The 20,843-nt window shown below is 36.9% G+C and overlaps 4 protein-coding genes across 4 annotated transcripts; 2 read left to right on the top strand and 2 right to left on the bottom strand.

Annotated features, from left to right (window-relative positions):
* The first annotated feature begins 4,853 nt into the window (after positions 1 to 4,853).
* On the top strand, positions 4,854 to 7,234 carry LOC147555007 (bidirectional sugar transporter SWEET14-like). The gene is made up of 6 exons (XM_086660312.1): positions 4,854 to 5,129; positions 5,248 to 5,284; positions 5,711 to 5,921; positions 6,346 to 6,507; positions 6,594 to 6,713; positions 6,793 to 7,234. Exons 1-6 carry the CDS (start codon positions 5,078 to 5,080, stop codon positions 6,961 to 6,963), a joined length of 753 nt encoding a protein of 250 aa, XP_086516438.1. The 5' UTR covers positions 4,854 to 5,077; the 3' UTR covers positions 6,964 to 7,234.
* On the bottom strand, positions 7,235 to 8,649 carry LOC147555006 (uncharacterized). The gene is made up of 2 exons (XM_086660313.1): positions 7,905 to 8,649; positions 7,235 to 7,517 (listed from the first exon to the last, which is right to left on the bottom strand). Exons 1-2 carry the CDS (start codon positions 8,464 to 8,466, stop codon positions 7,498 to 7,500), a joined length of 582 nt encoding a protein of 193 aa, XP_086516439.1. The 5' UTR covers positions 8,467 to 8,649; the 3' UTR covers positions 7,235 to 7,497.
* Positions 8,650 to 13,755: 5,106 nt separating this feature from the next.
* On the top strand, positions 13,756 to 16,921 carry LOC147555005 (BTB/POZ domain-containing protein At1g03010-like). The gene is made up of 4 exons (XM_086660311.1): positions 13,756 to 14,229; positions 14,711 to 14,777; positions 14,915 to 16,132; positions 16,247 to 16,921. Exons 1-4 carry the CDS (start codon positions 14,138 to 14,140, stop codon positions 16,790 to 16,792), a joined length of 1,923 nt encoding a protein of 640 aa, XP_086516437.1. The 5' UTR covers positions 13,756 to 14,137; the 3' UTR covers positions 16,793 to 16,921.
* A 593-nt stretch (positions 16,922 to 17,514) lies between these two features.
* Positions 17,515 to 20,819, bottom strand: LOC147555004 (SEC-C motif protein). The gene is made up of 5 exons (XM_086660310.1): positions 20,477 to 20,819; positions 20,056 to 20,204; positions 19,735 to 19,896; positions 18,646 to 18,761; positions 17,515 to 17,912 (listed from the first exon to the last, which is right to left on the bottom strand). Exons 1-5 carry the CDS (start codon positions 20,691 to 20,693, stop codon positions 17,879 to 17,881), a joined length of 678 nt encoding a protein of 225 aa, XP_086516436.1. The 5' UTR covers positions 20,694 to 20,819; the 3' UTR covers positions 17,515 to 17,878.
* Between the last annotated feature and the right edge of the window lie 24 nt (positions 20,820 to 20,843).

Here is a 20,843-nt window from a genome sequence, read left to right as displayed (position 1 = left end):
ATGCCTCCAAACACCTGTTTTTTTCTAGCCCATCTAATACCTCTCTAGATAAAAATTTGTTAGGTGGGTGTGATTATGAATATCTTTATCTTACAATATTAAATTCGATTAAGCAATAAACAAGATTGGTTCACTTTTAGTTGTTAATTGACCTAAACTAATGTCCTTGTATAATCTTTAATGGACACACACAACATTAAGATGATAAATTACATCGTTTACAATTATTTACGAAAAGTTTTGCTGCTAAATAAAAACGTGATTGTTCTATATTGTTTTTTATTACGGGAATTTGGCCAAAACTCCCAAAGAAATTATGACTTTGGTTAAAAAAGATTCATCAAAGTTTTTTAGGCTTCACCTCCCTGATGGCAATTATGTAATTTTTAATTTCAGTAAAAAGACCAACCTAACCCTAGTCTAAGAAAATACCTTGCAAACACCTTGCACTGCCTTGCAAACACTTTGCACTGCCTTGCAAAACCTTGCAAACACCTTGCAGAGCCTTGCAAACACCTTGCATGGTTTTTGCAAACACCTTGGATAGCCTTGCAAACAAATTGCAGAGCCTTGCGAACACCTTGCAGAGCCTTGCAAAAACTTTGCAGAGCCTTGCGAACACCTTGCATGACTTTTGCAAATACCTTGCACAACCTTACGAACACCTTGCAGAGCCTCGCAAAGCTTTGCAAATACCTTGCAGAGCCTTGCAAACACCTTGCAGAGCCTTGCAAACCATTTGCATGGCTTGCAAACACCTTGCAATGCCATGCAAATGGTTTGCAAATTAATTTTTGAATTGATTTAACATGAAATTTGTTACAAATTATTATATATTGTCTAATAGAATGTTGTATCGAAAAACTAGCTAAAACCCCTACAAATTCATAATAGTCATTTTATAAGCTCTAGCACCATCATTTTACATTTCTTCGAAAAACTTCCAAAGCTTTCATGAAATTCTCAATTTGAACATAAATACCAATCATGATTGTCCACGAAAAAATATTTCTCACAGGCATTTCATCTAACAACTTTATAGCTATTTCAACCAACCTAAGTCTTGTATAACCAACTAACGTTGCATTCCAAGCAACAACATCTCTTTCAAGCATTTTATCAAACACATTGCTTGTATCAACTATACTTTCACAACTTCCATATAAATCCAACAAATAAGTTTGAACATAAACATCAAAACTAACAAATTGTCATCCATCATTCATAACTCAATGAAAATAAAGCAATGAAGAAGTTGGATTATACCTTGAAACACTATCAAATTCTCCTTCTATTGAAAGTATATAAAACTTTCTCTCTCTAAAATTTAGAACCAAAAACTAAATCAAACCCCTTAAAAGCCTCTTCAAACAACAAGCAAATAGATTAAATCACCAAAACCTAAAACATCAACCTATCTTATAGCCAAAATCGATTCAAACCCCAGAAATTCTAATCGGCGTCGACAATCCAACTCGGTTCGTTCATGAGAAAAACTCAAGTTCCTGATTTATTAGTTAGATTATTACTAGGTATCTCTAATTGAATGAAGAGTATTTTTTACTCTTAAAAAATTGGTGCTTTTAAAAATGTCCTTCAAGCCTATTTTTATAACTTACTTGGGGTCTAGCTAGTTAAAAAGATGGGTTGTCTTTTTATTAATTTTTTAGTTATAAGAATTTGTAGGATTATAAACTTAGGCGTTTATGAATCAATGTTTATTCGTCATCATTTCATTGAGATTTCTATATTAGTTATAAGAATGTGTAGGATTATAAACTTCGACGTTTTTTTAATTTTTTTATATAATAACCTGGATCGATGATTTATTTAGGTTTTTGTTTTAATTCACTTAAATTTTGAGTTTTTGTATGTCGTTAATTACAAAAAAAAAAAAACATCACCTTATAAAATAAACAATTTAGTAATACATATTAAGGTTTTATATCATGGAAATTTTATAAGCAGAACCGTGGGATATATTATTCCTGACGGTTTTTAACTGTGGCAGGAGTAAATAAACCGTCGCTAATAAAGCGTCACCAAAAGTAGACATTTTTGTGTTACAACCATAATTGGCTGAAAGGTTCCTACCTATCTATTGGAACTGGGACTCCATATAGCTCACCAAAGACCTTACTAAACCATGGTTAGAGTTGGGCTTGACAATTCTGTTGGTGCCTAAAGAAGTACAAACAAGTTAGAGTACAAGGTGGTAGGTAATAAGATAGCAAAGAGCCAAAATTGACAAGATATTGGCCCTTGGAGTATATCAAAATCGTCGAATATACAGATTTACGCATTTTTCCGCCGATCTTCCCTCAACGGTTACACTTCACAATATGTCCTTGTTAGATGTATCTTTCTTTTAATGACGAAATTCTCTATTTACCGTTCGTTTCAGTACATCAAGTCTTTTTCAAAGGCTCGAAATTATTCATTCATATTGTATTAACTTTATGGAGATTTTAGTGGAATATGAATTTGCCCATTCATACTGAAAGTAGTCAATGAGGTTCTTCTAGCTTTTCCTTTTTGTTCTCTCCATAAAATGCAGACAAATTTACATATCTAGAATCTGATTCTTGCCCACCATTTCTTGGGTGGAAATCAGTATCGTAAAAGGAAAGAATCTCGCTTTTTTCTCTTCCACCATTGAGAGAAGAGAGGAGAGAACAAGAGTCCTATATATGAAGGAAGCTTAATCTCTCTAGTTCTTGTGAGGAAGGAAAAAAACGAGGCGAAAGTCACCAAGTAATGGCAGATTATGCTTATACAAACCGAAGATATGTACCTCAAGAGAATAGAAATGAGACATGGGACACTAGGAAGGACGGGTATGAAACACGCCGAGATGGATATTGGAGCAAGCCCACCGGGTTTGGTAGTAACGGTGAAGCTATGTCTCCTAGAAAGCTTTCCCAATTACAAGAATATGCAGGTTTCAACAATGGATGGAGTAAGCTCGTAAGTCCGAATCAACCACAACAAATCGATGGACTTATAAATCAAACCCAAACCGAACCGAGTAAGCCACATAAGGCTGGTTTCCTCAGCAGCTTACATTGGCGTAAGACACATAACTCCAGTGGCGCCCATGGAGGCCACGAAGTCAAAACTTCTTCACAGAGACCATATTATGAAGGAAGAAACGAGATGACCCATGAGTATGTGCAAGAACCATTGATAATCACGGAGGGTGGATGGACTAGACCCAGTCAAGCAGGTTGGAAAGCACCTGAGACACTTACAACACTTACGAAACCAACAAATGATATTGTTGGAGCTATGTCTCAACCTGTGACCATGGCTCCAACACTACGTCGGTTTAACATTCCAACTCCTATGGTTCCTAAACTAGGAAATTACGGGGCGCCAAATATTGATAGTAGAGACGATTTTCGAAGATTTGGTGGCTTAGGAGCAACTTCTATAGATACTGGTGTCATTGATAGCAGAGAAGCTGCACAAAAGTACCACGGACAGATAGTGTGAGATCTCTTTCTCACTTTCGACTATGAACTATATACTATATAATATAAGTGTGTGTGTTATGTGTTTCGGTTAATCGTAAAAGTACGCTTGAAGTTAATTATTGTAGTTCGAAAAATGCAAGTAAGATTGCTTGGTGGGAAAACGATCCTTTTGAGTCTTGCTAAGGGCGTATAAATCAAATTTCTTATCTAGTTTCTTCGATCTAGTAGTTGCAAATTCGCAAAAGAAAGGCCTCAAGACAAAAACAGTTTTTTTGTAAGAATTTGGCTATAACTAAGCCAAAATGAAATCAGTTGTGGATGTAGAGAAACAGCTATTACAAACATAACAAAGCCAAAAAAAAGCAGAGAAGAATTTTCATTTTTCCAACCAAAAAAGGAAATCAGATTTCATATGTGTACAAAAACCTTCATTAACTTAAAAGAAGAATAACTACTAAAGATATAAAGCTTTAAAACTAAAACCAAATGAAAGTCAATCTGGGCCGTGCCGGGTATTGGTTTGGCTCCAGGCCCTAGCCTCCCCGAAGGCTTCATATTTTTGGAAACAGTAAGATTCAAACTCTAACCTCTTTGGTGGCGAAACATGGATGTTTTACATGAAGTTAGTCAAGACACTCAAGAAAAGTGATAAAAGCGCAAAATTTATGAAATTGAAGTTTCTGATGTCAAAATCGCGCAAAATTTCTGTTAATGTGATTAATTTCAAGACCCATGGCCCTTGGATTTTCGTAAGGCATACCGAGAGAAAGTATGTAGCGGACGAATGGAAGTGGAGGCTAATAGGTGGAGACAGTTTAAAGATGTATGGGGTCTTTCCATTCTCAATTCCACCCTTCTTTTCTGCTAACTTTAAAGATGCAAATTTTCATTTTCTTCACGCCAGAAACAAACTTGGTTTGCCCCTTCATACTGGACTAGCATTTCATTTTGGCCCTGGTCCATTAGTTAAATCACGAGGGGCTTTTATCTAGGCCCATTTGGGTGGAAAATGAACTAACATTTGTTTCATTTTGGATGCTAAAATTATGATTAGTTTGACCAATGATTTTTGGATATATGTACGAATGAATGTAATTACGTAGTAAAATATATATGTCTATCTACTGGAAAGACCAGAGCTCGAATCTACTACTATTTGCACAAAAAATGGAAGGGTCTACGTTGATAAATGAAAAACAACCGATACAAAAAGAATGTCGAAATGGACAACCAATCCTAAAACGAAAAGAAATGCTACTCGGTTGAGCCAAACCTCGGGCCCGGCCCAAACCCATGCTTTTGAACTTAGTTTTAAAACCACCTTATCTCTTTTTTTTTTGTTACAATTAATTGTAACTAACATCATCAAACCAATTTGGACAACAGCTTGAAAGAAGCTCAAGCAAGCTAATTTGAAAAAGCTAACAAGAAAAGAAAGAACTTGAAAAGCAAAAAAAGAAAAGAAAAAACAGTTTTATCAAGCCTCATCAATATCTCTAGGCTTTAGCTAGTTTTTTTTTTTATGATTATAAATCATAAGTTAGTGTGATAGAGTTGCCACAAGCTCTTCCTCATTGAGCTTCATCTACCTATTTCCAAGAATGACAATCTTACCGATTCACCATCCATTACCCTTTGCCTTTGGTGTCCTAGGTACCAATACTCCAACCCTAGATCTCTCTCTCTCTCTCTCTCTCTCTCTCTCTCTCTCTCTCTCTTTTAACTCTCTCTCTCTCTTTTAACTCTAAGGTCTTTTTGTCAATTTTTGTAGGTAATATTATATCATTCATGGTGTATTTGGCCCCACTGTAAGTAAAACTATTATTTTATTCTGAATATATTTTTTTTTTTTTTTTAAGTAATGACAGTGTGCCCCGAAAAATAGGCTAAAACCCGCCACAGATGGTTAGATCTTGCCCGGTAAAAATGATGTTTGGTCTGGAATTGGGGCTGACCTGAGCCCGAAAAGTGATGTAGTTGACTTCCATTGGTCCGATCATGTAGAGAGAAAAATACCCAGACCAATAAGATCTAACCACACCAGTTCTGAGCTAAAGTCGACTCATATTTTCGGGCCAAACAAAAGTTCTCGCCGAGACAACCAAGAGAGAGAAACAAAGGGCGAAATCTGATAATTTGGGTTTTGGCCGGATTCCAACGCATGCACTATCTTTTTGTTTTTTTTTTTAAATCATTTTATTTGTAATAAACTTTGTTATGATATATTTTGGCAGGCCAACATTTTATAGGGTATACAGGAAGAAATCAACAGAGGGATTTCAATCAATACCATATGTAGTGGCACTTTTTAGTGCAATGTTATGGATGTCTTATGCCTTCTTTAAAAGTGATGCTGAAATGCTTATCATCATCAACACTATTGGATGCACCATTGAATCAGCCTACATCATTATGTATTTGGTTTATGCACCTCCAGCAGCCAGGGTTAGTCTACCTCTCTCTGAATAAATCTTACAAAAAATCATCATTTTATAAAGATAAGTGTGTCCATTTCCAACTTTTCTTTTTTTTTTTGTGGAAAAGTTACTTCATTAATGGCCACAAGGCAATAACGAAATTACTACGAATGGGTTCGAACTTTTTGAATAGGTCACAACTTACATTTCACCTGTGATACTTTGGCCGATCAATATTCTGGCAAAATCCCAGCAGAAATATGTGGTCGGTCAAGATTTTAGAGAGAAAAAATAAATCTTACATCATGTCTGAAAACATACATCGACTAGAACTCAGCCAGGATAGTAGCGGCGCGGAGAGACATTTTCATTATTCAACTTCTAATGTTTTAGTTTTATTTTCTTTTTATCTTTGTTCCTTATTCAACTTGTGGTTAATTATTTTATTGCAGATATTCACAACTAAGTTGATACTCTTGTTAAACGTAGGAGTTTACGGGTTAATCTTACTAGTTACACTTAAACTGGTTCATGAATCTAGACGAGTTGCGATTCTTGGTTGGATATGTTCTGCTTTCGCAATTAGTGTTTTCGCGGCTCCTCTTAGCATCATGGTAAGTAAAACGAGTTGAATTACTAAAAACTTGCTTGTAGCCGCGTTACCAATAGCGGTAACAAATCACTTATAATTCTATTGCAGAGATTGGTAATAAGAACAAAGAGCGTAGAATTCATGCCATTTTCGCTCTCCTTTTTCCTCACTTTGTGCGCGATCATGTGGTTTTTCTATGGTTTACTTATGAAGGACTACTATATCGCAGTAAGTAATATTTAACATTTTAGTTTTTTACTTTCAATCTTCTTTAGTTCTCTAATATTTTATTTAATAATGTATATAGTTGCCGAACGTCTTGGGATTTATCTTTGGGGTGGCACAAATGTTGATATATATCATATACAAGGACTCAAAAGAGGACATTGTATTAGAACTAAAGACGCCAGAAGTCATTCTTGATGTTCTCGATTCAAAGACAAGTCTTCATCAACAGTCAAAAGTGACCGAAATTTAGCCGAATTTTTGTTACAAACATTGAATTGGATTATTAGCAAATCAAGAGCAAGCTAGGTAGGAGTTTCCTAGTCAATATAGCTCCTCATGACATCGAAAGATAAGTTTGACAAATGGGCTCACAGGGAGTGTTAAAATAAAACTAGTTAGGCTATTCTTTCTTTCTGTTTTACAGTATCTTTCACATTGATATTGCTCATTTGATTCATATTGGTTTCATACTCAATGTCCGTGTGTGTTTACAAATAATTGTATGAATCGACCAAATAAAATAGGGAAATATTTTCTCTTTTATACGAATTTGTACTATGACATGTTAGAACTATTACTTTAGTATATGGTGGATCTACGTTAACAAGTGCAGAGAAGAAAATATAGATAACAAAGAAAATAATACGAGAAAGTTGTAGATCATGTAATCTATTCCGCAGACTTTACAAAGGTTCTTCAAATCAACCAAGTTCCATGTGGTGGGTGGGACTTGAACTCCACATTTTTTCATTCACTTGTGCTTCATTTATGAGAGTATGATCTTCTAATTATCTTCTTGTTTAGCTGCATTATATGAGAATTTAAGTCATTAAAAATAGTTAGATACCATGGAAGATTAGGAGAAGATAGTAGAAAAGTTAGTAGGGAAATTAGTCCCACCCTTTTTTTTCTTTTACTACGTACACGAAAATGCGTTAGGAATCTCATTTTACAAGAATACATGGGGACAAAAAACCCAGACTCTCAGAGTGTCTATTTTCGCTACTTCTTTTGTACTTTGGAAGTGTAGCATGTTTTCTCGTCGCATAATCTATACACAAAATCAATCTCTATCAATCACTAATATGACTAAACTAAAGAGTAAAACAAAGTATTACAGGTACGGGGAAGATAGTTATTTCTGATAATGTAAATCATTTCTTGCGAGCCAAACATGACCTAGAAACGTACCGTTATGATATGTTTGGTTTGTGATTTTCTCATTCATCAACACATCCTTCTTTTCTTCCTCCTCGCAATTCTCCACCAATTTTCCACCATCTTTAACAAGTTCATGAACAGGGGAGTGATATTCAAACTCATCTTCTTCTTCTTCTTCTTCTGCAACAATGGCTGAAACTACATCATCGTTTCTCCTAGAAGAAAAATAATGATCTGGGGAAGAAGAACAAACCAACAATCTTCCATCTTCTTTACTATCTAATTTCTTCACAAATTCATCTTCATTTCCACCACCACCACCATTTGATTCCTTTTTCAATTCTGTATTAATGGTTATATCTTTAATCACAGACATATTACCCACAAATTCTTCATCATTATCAAGATGATTATGAACTTGGGTATTGATTGAATTCTTGTTTTCATCAGGAGGGGTGATTTCTAAATCATCTTTGTTGTTTCTAAAAAATACGCTTGATTTCTTGCTTAAAGGTGGTTGTGATTGTTGCTTTTGCTTTTTAGTAACAGAGTTATTGGTAACGACATCATGTTTTGATTCATTACAACCCATTTTTACATTCAAATTGTAATTCAGAATTGATTACTCTGTTTCAATTTGATCAAGGTAGAGAGAGAAACAGAGGAGAGAGAGAATTTTGGTGGTTTTGAGAGGTTTAAATTGAGAGGTGCTTGAGATTTTAGGTGTCCATTGAATTAGGAGGAATCGGTTCATGAGTGTTGGTTCTATTCCAAGGCCATTGGCCAAGTGTTTCTTCTTTAAATCCAGACAGAAATTTTGAATTCTCAACACGGGCTGAAGACTGATGTGGCCGACTCGCATTAGTTGTTGGGCTATGTAGAGAGAAATGTCTTGATTTGCGAGAGTCCGTCACATCAACTTTTGTCACGTGTCGACAATAAATTTCAGGCCAAAGAACATCATGGATGCAAAATAATAGTAGGAGTGTAGGACCCATACAAGAGGGTCAAAGTCAACTGAAAAATATCAATGCTCAGAAGTGAGATGTTGATTCATGATTTGGTGATTCCATGATTTGGACCGTTGGATTTATATTTGGTTGACTTCGCTTTTTTATTTTGAGTTTGTCCATCATATTATATCATTCTAGTCTAAATTATAATAAAAATGACAAATAGACGGTAAAACTTAATGTAACATCAAATAGTCAAATGGTCATGGACGATCCAGTTGATCAGAGATTGAACCTTCTGACATGGGAGAAAGCAAAATTCTAAGTATACAAAAAAATCTTTGTCAAGATCCTTGACACGATGAGTCACACGGGTAAAAAAAAAGGTCCAGATCAAAGTTAAATTTTGAAAAACTTCGATTTTTTTTTTCTTTAGTGAAAATGACTCATCATGTCAAGAATCTCGTTAAAGATTTTATCATTGTAGCACTCTCGAAATTCTAATGGCCTATGACTATTTTCGGTCCATGTTTGGTTTTTTGAGTTTTGAACTCTCGTCAAAAAAGAAAAAAACAAGGACTTTTGAACTCTCCATCATTTGAAATTTGACAAGGATAACTGTACTAGGACATTCCATCCTTCTTAACTAGTTGGACTTGGAAAATGTCCTCAATTTTTTTTGTTGAAAGGAAAATGTCCTTAATTGACAATGGCATATTGTAAATCTAACTATTTTGGTGGTCCTATTCGAATAATAACCCTATTAAAAAGAAACTACGTAAGAAAAGGCCAATATTTGAGCCCAAATACGAAAAAAAACCCACTCGGGAATAATAATGTAAAAAAACCCAATTTTTAAACTGTTGGCAACACTTTTGAAATTGTTAGCAACACTTTTGAAACTGTGACAACATATATAATTATTGTTTTTTTTGAAATACTGATTGAATTGAACAAGAAAAAACAGTTACAAAATATTAAACCGAGATAAAACGAAAAAAATGGAAAATGGAAAAAAACGGGGGAGCGAACGGGCCACTCCCTCGTTGAAGCCAACTGCCACGGCGATACCCAAAAGACCCATACCCCTGATGGCCCGATCAAGAGGGGTGTCAAAAACTACCAAGTAACACTCTCGCCGTGATCTCTAAACACCCAAAACAATAACCCGCTAACCTGCGAGCCAAGCGCGCACGCCATCCCTGCCTCCCAAGTGAAGGCCCAAAAAGAAAATACTACATTTACTAACTAAGAGAAAAAGAGACCAAATACAACCCCACGAGACCTGAACGAAAACCCACCCCTATCCCCTAAACACAAAACGAGCTAAAGCCCACCATCCCCCACCTTGGGCCCTTCCCTTCTGATGAAAACCTTCATTCCTTGTCTTGCCGGTCTTCCCCATCATCTCTGCTCTTCCTTTCCCTCCTAATTTTCTCCTTCTGAGTAAATCTAATCGGATTGTGCCTCCTAGGAGTAGATAAATTCCATTCCAGCTGCCTGAGTTCTCTCGTTTGCCCAGCAAACCTCTTCTTTTTAATGCGCTCTCTCATGGCATCCAAAGACGAGCCAAACTGCGTCACTTGCTCCTGATGGTGTGGTAAAGATGCCAGGGATTGTATAGGCCTTGCAAGAATGGATACTTCCTGGTCCATTTGTACTGCCTCTTTACCTTTCGAAGTCGAGCTCTGAAAAGGCCCCACTGACCATCCCAAGGCCTTCATCTTTTCTCCCAGCTTGTCCTCCCTGGCTCCCGATGCCTCTTCTCGACCATCCTTACCCCGAGTTGGTGTTTCTAACGACAACTCACTGGATACTTGAGGGATGGGGGTGCCTTTAGCCGCGATGCTCAAACATCTCTCGTCCACTGCCCTTTTGAAGTCCTGTGCTTTGTGAAAAGCCTTCTTTAGGCTCTCCGGCCCAACATTAGATTTCGCCCACCTAACTGACATGTCCATGAGGACCTTAACCGCCGATAGGACCTCCTCCGGCTGTGGTGTTGCTTTGACTGATTTGCGGTTGATGTTCTCTGGAGCCAACTCATCCCCTACAATCTCCTTCCCTTTTCCTGTTAGTACAACACACCCTGCCTCTACATTTAACTTACCTTGGTCTAACTGAAACTCCTTTGCCTGTATTGTTGTCCCTCCCTCCGGAACCCTGAGTCTGTTGATGATATCTTTCTTTCTACTGACTGATCCTACCGATAGATCACCAATAGGACTTGAGTTCAAGCTACTGTTCGAGAGAGGTCTAGTGGTCCTACGTAAGATCGGGAACGAGTTTCTAGGTAATCGTACTGGGACTCTTACAGGAGGAAACAACTCCTGCCACACTTTCGACTCAGTGTCCGATAGGGACTCCGCCTCCACATAGATTATGAAAGAAACCCCATCAATGACTAATTCCTGATTTACTGGAATTGCCTTGACTTTCTCACATAGAACTGTAATCAAAGCATACCATAAGTTATTCAACTTCACTGTGTCTTCATGGATGGCCAAGATCGTCGCAACCCCTTCTACCAAGATTTGTTCCGACCATAAGTGAAATGGCAGTTCGAAAAGTTTTACAGCAAAAGCGCTATCTCTTTTGATCAAAGCGTTGCATGTGGGCTCCCAACTACGGACTGACAAGGTTGCCTCTGCTTCATTGATCATAATAGCTTCCAGTTCACGTAGGTGTTCCGTGTTAAGAGGGTTCTCAGAATCGCTTCCCCCAGTCTAAACGGCAAGATGCCAAACTCCGACGAACCCAGGACGTTGTGTATTACCCTTGTTACTCCCGTCCAATCATCGACCGACGGGTTTAGCTCTAGAACCAGATTACCTACCCATGAAATCACTTCGTTACTGACAACGACCATGGTTGATGTAGTTCTGAAAGAAAGAAGTGAGAACGACGAAAAGTGAGAAAGAGTATGGGATTGGGACAGTGATAATGGGTTAAATCCATTCTAGGGGATACGAATCGATGGGTCAGGCGGCGAGTTGACATCCAGATCTCCGTCCCTTGCATGCATGCGTTTAGCTTTGGATAGCGTGAAGCCGTCCCATCGCGAGTCTGCTACCATACCTTTTCCGACCCACCTCATCTTAGTTGACATGACATCACCCAATTGTTTTTCCAAGACGTACCCACCCTTCTTTGTCCCGACCACCGGAACCCTAATGGACCAAGTTCCGATGAAATCGACTCCCGCCCTCTGCACCCGTATGTGCTCTCCTCGCGTGTTCATTATGATCTCCCAACCCCAAATGTTTTACCCTTCCTTGCTTGAACCCCACATCTTAGCTTGCTTTGGTCGTCGTCGATCCGAATAGACCTCGATCAAAACCTGCCATGACTCTTCACCCCTTCTATGTGAAGGGCTATAACCCAGGGTTTCTCCTTCCCCAGCTCGGAGATGCTCGTTCTACCAAACGCGAGCTCCCAGACCCCGTGTTTCTTCCCGGCCCGGAATAAGCGTCTTACCCACCGACCACCTCTTCCCGATGAGGTCGTCATTTTGTGGGCAAAACGACCTGATATTACTCCTTGATTTCCTTCTCCATCTCTATCCCCTCCCCGGACCGACGACCTGCTCGTACTATCTGCAATTTCTGGTTAAAACTTCACAAGATTCTACACCGGAAAAGTTACCGGTGTCAGAGCTTCTCTCTCCTCGAATTATAACATATATAATTATGTTCTTAATTATGTGTGAACAAAAACTAATTTGTTCATACATTTACAAAATTGTTGAGAGCAAACTTTGTTTTGTTCAGAAATTTTCAAAAATGTTTTGTAATTTCAACTTTTGGGTTTTTTTTGCATTATTATTTCAGGTTGGGCTTCATTTGATATTTTGACCGGAATTTTGAGCCTTATAATTTTCCTCCCAACCTCTATAACTGACAATCGTCACTAAATTTTCAATTTTTTTTTATCTTATAGAAACATAACTGATCTAATAAAATAGTGCTAACCAAGTAAATTTTCTCGAATACTTCCACCTTAAATTCAACCATAGACAAGGTAAACAAGAATTCACACATTCGCTTTGGGGGTCATATTTATGAAAGTGGTAGGTCCAAATCAATCATATTCAATATACATTTTTTTTCTTGTGAGGTGAAAGAATGGGGTCATGTGTTCCATTTACATCATCAAAAAGGTCATATCTACCAACTTTTTTCACCTGCTCTAATTAGTGATTCAAAATCGATCCTCTTAATCATGACACATGATTACCTTTACTATTGTTGTCCCTTAGGTCCCTCTTGCTTTTGATCAATACAAGTATTTGTAGGCCACATTTTTCACCTAATAAGTTTAATCTTCTTCAATTCTTAGTTACCAAAAATTTTATTTTAATTCTTTTTTGTGGTGAAAATTTAGTTATTAGATTTACAATATCATTGGGGATCCTTAACGGTCATGGACGCAGTCTCCTTTGTGACCACATCTAAGTCCACAAGTATGAGATTTGTTTCTTAGCAAATGCTCTACGAACGCACTTACAAAACGTTTAAATATTCACTTATATTCTAGACTCCAGACGTTCCAAAAAATGTAAGACGCTCATAAAATCTAGCTATTCAAATATCTTGACGAGGAAAATAGAAGTTTTGGAACAATATGATTTCTGTTAAGAATAATCAAAATCAATAAACTGATCCTACCCAGTACCCGACCATCTTATACATAATATATATATATATATATATATAAAAGTATAATTGTAAAGTTTATTGTACTCAAATTCAACACCTAACTATTAGTGTTTATATGTCTTTATTGATTAATACTTTTAAATTGCATTATGTAATCCATGTTATTTCCTTAATTGTTACTTTTATTATCATTAGACATAATATAGTGATGTTTAAATAATAATATCAAAATGGGTTGTTTATAATTGCCACCCCTTAAAGCAATACAAATCTTCACAAATCCTGGCTAAAAATTCAAAAAAGAAAAGGATCAAATTAAAGAACACTTTCCTCCTTTATGTGAGAAGTCCAACTTGACATACATTTTTTTGACTTCAAACAAAATAAACAAAACATCTTAACTTATAAACTCAAAACTAAACCCATTAATCATGCATGGCTTCAAGTGACTTTTAGCTCACTCCACCTTCAATTCTTCTTTCTCTCTTAGCTTAATCATCTCTTCCACAAAAGACAGGTAATCTTGGTTTAATCTGCAACTTTGGGTCATAAGAAAATATGTATTAAGATCCTTAAAGGTTGGACCCTTTTCAGTCTTGAATAGCTATTGAACTTAGAAATCTTGTGAAATTGAGTTTGGGTTATTTTGTGAGAGATGGGAATTGCTACTGTTGGTGAGTTGAAGCCGAGTATCTCGGGAAAGAGATCGTTTCGTCCGAATTCTAGTATTCGGCATGCCACAGAATGGTAATTCTTCTTCTACTTCTTCTGTTCTTAGTTATAACTGTAATTTGGTATTCAAAGTCTATGTTTGAGCATGAACGCAACTGCGTTTGAGCATCAACACAACTACACAAGTGCATACATTCGACCGTCTTTCTTGTCTCGCTTTCATAAACCAACCAATATGGGAGCTTGATATTTTGAATATTCAACATCGAAAAGAAGGCTAGAGGCGACAAACCGACCTCATCAAGTCCCCACTCAACACAAATTATTCAACACCTACCTAAATACATGTTTGTTTGAATATGACATATTCAATCTAAAAAAACAGGGGAAATGTGACATGAATATTAAGATTTTCTAGTCTTATTTCCTATGATTTCATATGAAACTACAGCAGAACATGTAGGTCACTGATTTAGTTTCTTCATCTTTATGTCATTTTTGGGTTCTTTCTAGTTTATACCAAGTTTATTTAGTTTTCCGATTTTCATTCTTGTAGGCCGATTTCAGATGTTTCAAGTGATCTTACTATAGAAGTCGGTACGAAAAGCTTTTCACTTCACAAGGTAACAAGAAGAACACTCAAAAGCTTCTCTTATCTAACTATCTGTCTGCCTGTTTGTCTGTCTGACTCTTACTTATCTAAATATGAAGATAAGTACAAAACAAACCTTTATCGAGTTTTTTGGTTCTTCTTCTGCAGTTTCCTCTTGTTTCTCGAAGTGGAAAGATTCGAAAATTGTTGTTAGAAGCAAAGGATTCGAAATCTGCGCGAGTAACTTTAAATGGTGTACCAGGAGGACCCGAGGCATTTGAGCTAGCTGCAAAGTTTTGTTATGGCGTAAGTATCGATATCAACTTATCGAGTGTTGCCATGATAAGATGTATTGCTCATTACCTGGAAATGACAGAAGAATTTGCTGAAAAAAACTTAGAAACTCGATCGGAGAACTTCATAAAGGAAATTGTTCTTCCAAACATCTCGAATTTGATATCGGTTCTCCATAGTTGTGAATCTCTCTTACCCATAGCAGAACAAATAAACTTGGTTAGTCGAATTATCAATGGCATTTCAATAAACGCGTGTAAGGAACAACTTTCTTGTGGATTATCGAAACTAGAGCAGAATTTCCATGTCAAACCCATGAACGTTGAATCTGAAATAGAAATGCCATTAGATTGGTGGGGCAATTCACTCACAATACTCAACCTAGATTTCTTTCAGAGGGTTCTATCTGCAGTAAAATGCAAGGGATTGAAACAAGAAATGGTATCGAAAATCTTGATAAACTATGCACATAACTCTCTTCAGGGTTTATTTGTGAAAGACCCACAAATGATAAAAGGAAGCTTATTAGATATTGAATTGCAAAAGAAACAAAGGGCGATTGTGGAAACTATAGTGAGTTTATTACCGACTCAGTCGAGGAAAAGTTCAGTGCCGATTTCATTTCTTTCGAGCTTGTTGAAGATTACAATAATGGGGTCAGCTTCTGCTTCTTATAGAGTTGATTTAGAGAGGAGAATTGGGTTGCAACTAGACCAAGCGATAATCGAAGATATTCTCATTCCTGCAAATACAAACATCAATAACCAACAATATTCCTTGTATGAAGTAGATACAATAATAAGGATCTTCTCCATTTTCCTAAATATAAATGAAGATGAAGATGATGATGAAGAAGAAGAAGAAGATCAATTAAGAAATGAAAACGATATGGGTTATGATTTCGATAGCCCAAGATCTCCAAAACAGAGCTCCATTATTAAAGTTTCGAAGCTACTAGACAATTATCTAGCAGAAGTAGCACTTGATTCAAACTTGACACCTTCCAAGTTCATTGCTCTAGCCGAACTACTTCCTGAACACGCTCATGTTGCAGATGATGGACTTTACAGAGCTGTTGATATCTTCCTCAAGGTTAGACTTCATTCTTTCCGATTGATCAACTCCCAAACTTCATTGAAATTTACAAAACTAAAAGTTAGCATGATGTATTTGACATAAATGATCTGTTTTTTACCCATATGACAGGTTCATCCAAGTACCAAGGACTCGGAACGATATCGTTTATGCAAGACCATAGATTGTCAAAAACTATCACAAGAAGCTTGTAGTCATGCAGCTCAAAATGAAAGATTACCAGTTCAAATGGCAGTACAAGTTCTTTATTTTGAGCAAATAAGGCTCCGAAACGCAATGAATGGGAGCCATAATCAATTGTTTTTCGGTTCGATGAACGGAGCTCAATTTCCTCAACGTTCCAGCAGTGGTGTATGTAGTGGAGCCATGTCCCCTAGAGACAACTATGCATCGGTTAGAAGAGAGAATCGTGAACTAAAGCTCGAAGTTTCAAGAATGAGAATGAGACTAACCGACTTGGAAAAAGATCATGTCACTATGAAAAAAGAACTTATTCAACCGAATCCTGCAAACAAAATGCTCAAGTCGTTCGCCAAAAAGCTAAGAAGGTTGAACTCTATATTTCGAGTAAGAGAAGTAAAACCAAGTATTGGAGCTAGGTCTAACTCAGAAGGTCGATTTTTATTTCAAAAACGAAGAGACCACTCCATTCTATGATACTACATATATATCGGAGACTAGTTCATTCTTCGAATATGCATGTATGGAACTGTATATGTACGAGTGTAACTGTGTTAAAAGTTTGAGGATACATAATATCAAGCTCGTAGTTGTGTTCATAGTTTACAATCACTTTTTTCGCCGCTACCACTCTACTCAACTCTCTCTTTACGATGATATTCTAGTTCAAAGTTACACTTTGTTAGCGAAATTCTCAAAAGCTTAACCATTTTTCTCAATGTTTTAGTATCACAATATTTTAACATTTCACAGAACAATGAAGAATCAATAACGATAGGAAGGAAAAGGGTTATGTAAGGTACATATTTTCGCCAAAAATCTAAGAAGGTTGAACTCTATATTTTGAGTAAGCGAAGTAAACCAAGTATTGGAGCAAGGTCTAATTCAGAAGGTCAATTTTTATTTCAAAAGCGAAGAGACCACTCCATTCTATGATACTACATATATATCGGAGACTAGATCAATCGTCGAATATGCATAAATGTAACTATGTATATATATGAGTTTAACTGTGTTAAAAGTTTGAGGATACCTACTATCAAGTTGGTAGTTTGTGTTGACAGTTTACAATTCGGCCGCTACCACTCTACTCAACTCTCTCTCTTTCTCTTTGATGATGTTCGAGGTGACATTTTCTTAGTGAAATTCTCAAGCTAAACCCTTTTTCTCTATGTTTTAGCGATCATGATATTCTAACATTTTTCGGAACAAAGGAAAATCAATAACAAATGAAGGAAAAGGGTTATACAAGGTACCAACATTACTCATCTTCAAGTTAGTGAAATGAGCTAAAAGCAATCGCAGAATTCTTCGAAATAGGTATTTGACTACATTTTCAGTGAACCAACTGCAGTTTACATTCTGCTTTCTGCCTAAGGTTTTTTTCAGCATCATACTGTCAAAATATGCCATTTTATTTCCTCCGTTCTACTAGCTCTTGGAACTTGATATCGAGTCTTTCTGATGTCTTGAAGTTCAATCTCTTTCTGATGCATAAGATTTCAGGGTGAGCAACTTGATGTCTTCTTTCTACCACCACAAGAGCTTTATAACGAGGTCTTCTTAATTTTGCAATGTATTCTTCTCCGCGCAACACCTTAATGAAAAAAAATACCAAGAGAGTTCGTGAAAGAGCAACAAAATCACAAAACAACTGTAGTCAGATAGAAGGCACTCATTTAATCTTTTTCTTTCCGAATCCGGAGGTAACTTAGATGTGGTAGCAACACTCACATAGGGAATCAATAGGCTACAAAAAGATACAATTGTCTCCACTTAATCACAGATAGAAATATTATACTAAAACATGATTAATATTACAATCTGTGATAATCCCACGTCGCTTGGGAGTGTCCAGAGCCACCCCATCTTGGCCAACTGGACTAAAAGCTCGTACGTGTCATCCTAGCACTACATCAAAACATAAGTTTCTCCAAGCTAAGAGGTCGTGAGACTTGGCTATAGGTGCGTGCTCAAGCTTAGTAAGGGTCGAGGCCTTCTGCATGGGCTCGTGAAGCCTTCGCCAGAAACAAAACCTTGTACCCATGGATTTGAGTCCGGGTGTCGTACGCGGGGACAATATCGATAATTACTAACGCTTGGGCATTACACAATCCTACACATCAGAAACACCATTGGCATAGCTGGTTGGGGAAATGTTAAAAACCTAGAAGACTATGGCATGCAAAAGCCATGTTTAGACCGTCAAGTAGTTAATCTTTGTTCAACTTGGCTCACAAGGACAAGCATGTCAACTGTATTTGAGAGAACTGAAAAGTATCTAGTAAAAGGAAGTAGTGAAATTAAATGAGAGGACAGAAATGTTGCACCTTTTGTATCTCTTTTTCGAGCCACAAGGGCAGAGTGCATTCCTACTAATCTGACCACTCTTTGCCAAGTTAGACCTCGCAAGATCCACTGGTGTCGAACCCATCAACTTCTGAACCTGCATTATATAAAAAGTTATAATAAACCATAATTGGAGTATTAGTATCTGAAACTATAGAAAATATATCTTAAAAGGAATATTGCTATTTAGTTGGTTTATTTAACAAATAATTGATTCGGATGATTATTCAAATAAACCAATTTATGTTGGTATTGCCGTATTGGATCTCTTTATGCTTGCAATATGTGTAATGTGGCCTTCTAATAACTTTGGTTCGTCCGATGTGTAGGTGTTTCTTATACAAGATTTACATAATCTGCTTGTAGATCAGAACAACAAGGTATTTATGGATATATACTTTGTGCAGCCACTAATCAGACTCGGCAATCCTTTACTACGGCAGAATATTATTAGATGGTTTACGAATGAGTGAACGATGCTACGATATCATTAGAACCGACAATTACAACCTTAATATATACTATTAGTATTTCACCTCCATAAACTGAACGAAAAAAAGTACTGTATAGATCTAGCTGAAAAGTAAGAAGTACAAATGACCTAGGTACATTATAATAAAGACAAGTGAGTATTGATTTCTGAGTTGCGTCCGTTCCGCCCGGACCGAATGGGTAGTTGACTGGCTCGGTAACCGGGCGCATGCAGACCCTTCAGAGACAGGCGGACGTAGGCGGGTTCCAGGCCGCAGGCCAAAATCCCACCCCTAACTGGGTGTCAAAAAGATTAATTTGAGATTGAGGGTAGGTGAGTTAACTCTAATATTCAAGTCATAAGTTTAGCTTTGCCCACCAACAATGAACCTAAACTCGTCATGACAACTACACTAGAATAACATATAGAGTTCGTTTTAACAACATAATCTGAGTACGGTTCTCAGAGAATCAGATAAGGGCTTCGGGTACCCATCAACTAGGTTGAACCCATTTCAGTGGGAGCCCCGAGCCCATCAATTAGCAACTATATCGTCAGACTCGACACTTAAATTAAGAAATATAACTATTAGTATTACCTCAGCTAAGTTCTTAGGCATTGGCTTGCCTTCCTCCTTTAGCTTTTCGATCTTCTTTTGTGCTTCTTTCGCCCACGTAAACTTCGCGAGTGCATTCTCAACATCTGCTATTGTGCAATTACATTGTTTTGCTGCTTGTTGTTTATGATTGCTTTGTATATTCTGAACATCAAACAACCAAAATCTTATTAGCTACAGTTTTTCCTGTTCGATTCGATTATTACTCTTTAGTTCTAGTTTGTTTTGATTCATTAGTTATAGAAGAAAAATATAGATTTCATTAGCAAATTTGGGTAGAGAAGAGATGATTCATTCATTTACCTCTCCGGTATTATCGAAACCACCGAGGTATCGAATTATTGATTCTTGTTTCATAAATGCATCAGAAAATGTAGCTTCACTACTTCTCCCTACCATAAATTGCTTAAATTGGCCTGCTTTTCTTGCAGTCATCAACTGATCTGCAAATTCTAGAGGGAGAAAGAAACAGAACAAGTCAATAATAAAAAAAAAAATAGATCTTTTTCAGATTGAATCAAAGAGGGGTAAGGATCAAAAACTCAAAATTAGCATTAAATTGAAAAAGGGTAGGAGTCAGATTGAATCAAAGTGAGGTAAGGGTCAAAACCACAAAATTAGGGTTAACTTTAAAAAGGGTAGGAGTCAGATTGAACCAGAGTGAGGGTAAGGATCAAAAACACAAAATTGAAAAAGGGTAGGAGCAGAAAGTAGTAATACTTACGAAGGAGAGTGAAGGATTGAGAAGGAAGTTGAGGATTAGTTTGGGGTTGTTCTCCTGTGAAAACCCCTTTGATTTTGTCTACCCATCCATTTAAAGGTGAAGTTGTAATGATTGAACGAACCTGCAACAATGGAGTATTATGCTGATGATTGAATGTCGTTGACGAGAAAAGGAGGGAATTTCTGCAAATTTGGGTAAGATTTCGATGAGAAGCCATTGATGTTCGATTTTTAGGGTTTTAATTTTAGGGTTTATATTCATAAAACGGAGTTCGCCATGGGAGTACCTTGATAGTTGTTTCCTTTGTGCTGATCTTCTGTCTGGTTCTGGGCTTGTTCTGGTCTGGGCCTGTCTGGGCCCATGTTAG

This window comes from Eschscholzia californica, unplaced genomic scaffold (assembly GCF_041429995.1).
Source record: "Eschscholzia californica isolate CP2 unplaced genomic scaffold, dmEscCali1.0.p SCAF_2, whole genome shotgun sequence".
Lineage (NCBI taxonomy): Eukaryota > Viridiplantae > Streptophyta > Magnoliopsida > Ranunculales > Papaveraceae > Eschscholzia > Eschscholzia californica.
This window is presented reverse-complemented; position numbering and strand designations above follow the sequence as displayed.

What these genes read in the sequence shown, in the direction of transcription:
- LOC147555007 (XM_086660312.1), top strand. Translation starts at nt 5,078, where the DNA reads ATGACAATCTTACCGATTCACCATCCATTACCCTTTGCCTTTGGTGTC. An exon ending in CTTTGCCTTTGGTGTCCTAG is followed by an intron (nt 5,130 to 5,247) that starts GTACCAATACTC and finishes CAATTTTTGTAG; the next exon opens with GTAATATTATATCATTCATG. An exon ending in ATGGTGTATTTGGCCCCACT is followed by an intron (nt 5,285 to 5,710) that starts GTAAGTAAAACT and finishes ATATTTTGGCAG; the next exon opens with GCCAACATTTTATAGGGTAT.
- LOC147555006 (XM_086660313.1), bottom strand. Translation starts at nt 8,466, where the DNA reads ATGGGTTGTAATGAATCAAAACATGATGTCGTTACCAATAACTCTGTT. An exon ending in AAACCAAACATATCATAACG is followed by an intron (nt 7,518 to 7,904) that starts GTACGTTTCTAG and finishes CATATAATGCAG; the next exon opens with CTAAACAAGAAGATAATTAG.
- LOC147555005 (XM_086660311.1), top strand. Translation starts at nt 14,138, where the DNA reads ATGGGAATTGCTACTGTTGGTGAGTTGAAGCCGAGTATCTCGGGAAAG. An exon ending in AAAGCTTTTCACTTCACAAG is followed by an intron (nt 14,778 to 14,914) that starts GTAACAAGAAGA and finishes CTTCTTCTGCAG; the next exon opens with TTTCCTCTTGTTTCTCGAAG. An exon ending in CTGTTGATATCTTCCTCAAG is followed by an intron (nt 16,133 to 16,246) that starts GTTAGACTTCAT and finishes CCCATATGACAG; the next exon opens with GTTCATCCAAGTACCAAGGA.
- LOC147555004 (XM_086660310.1), bottom strand. Translation starts at nt 20,693, where the DNA reads ATGGCTTCTCATCGAAATCTTACCCAAATTTGCAGAAATTCCCTCCTT. An exon ending in TCAATCCTTCACTCTCCTTC is followed by an intron (nt 20,205 to 20,476) that starts GTAAGTATTACT and finishes TTCTCCCTCTAG; the next exon opens with AATTTGCAGATCAGTTGATG. An exon ending in TGCCTAAGAACTTAGCTGAG is followed by an intron (nt 18,762 to 19,734) that starts GTAATACTAATA and finishes TATATAATGCAG; the next exon opens with GTTCAGAAGTTGATGGGTTC.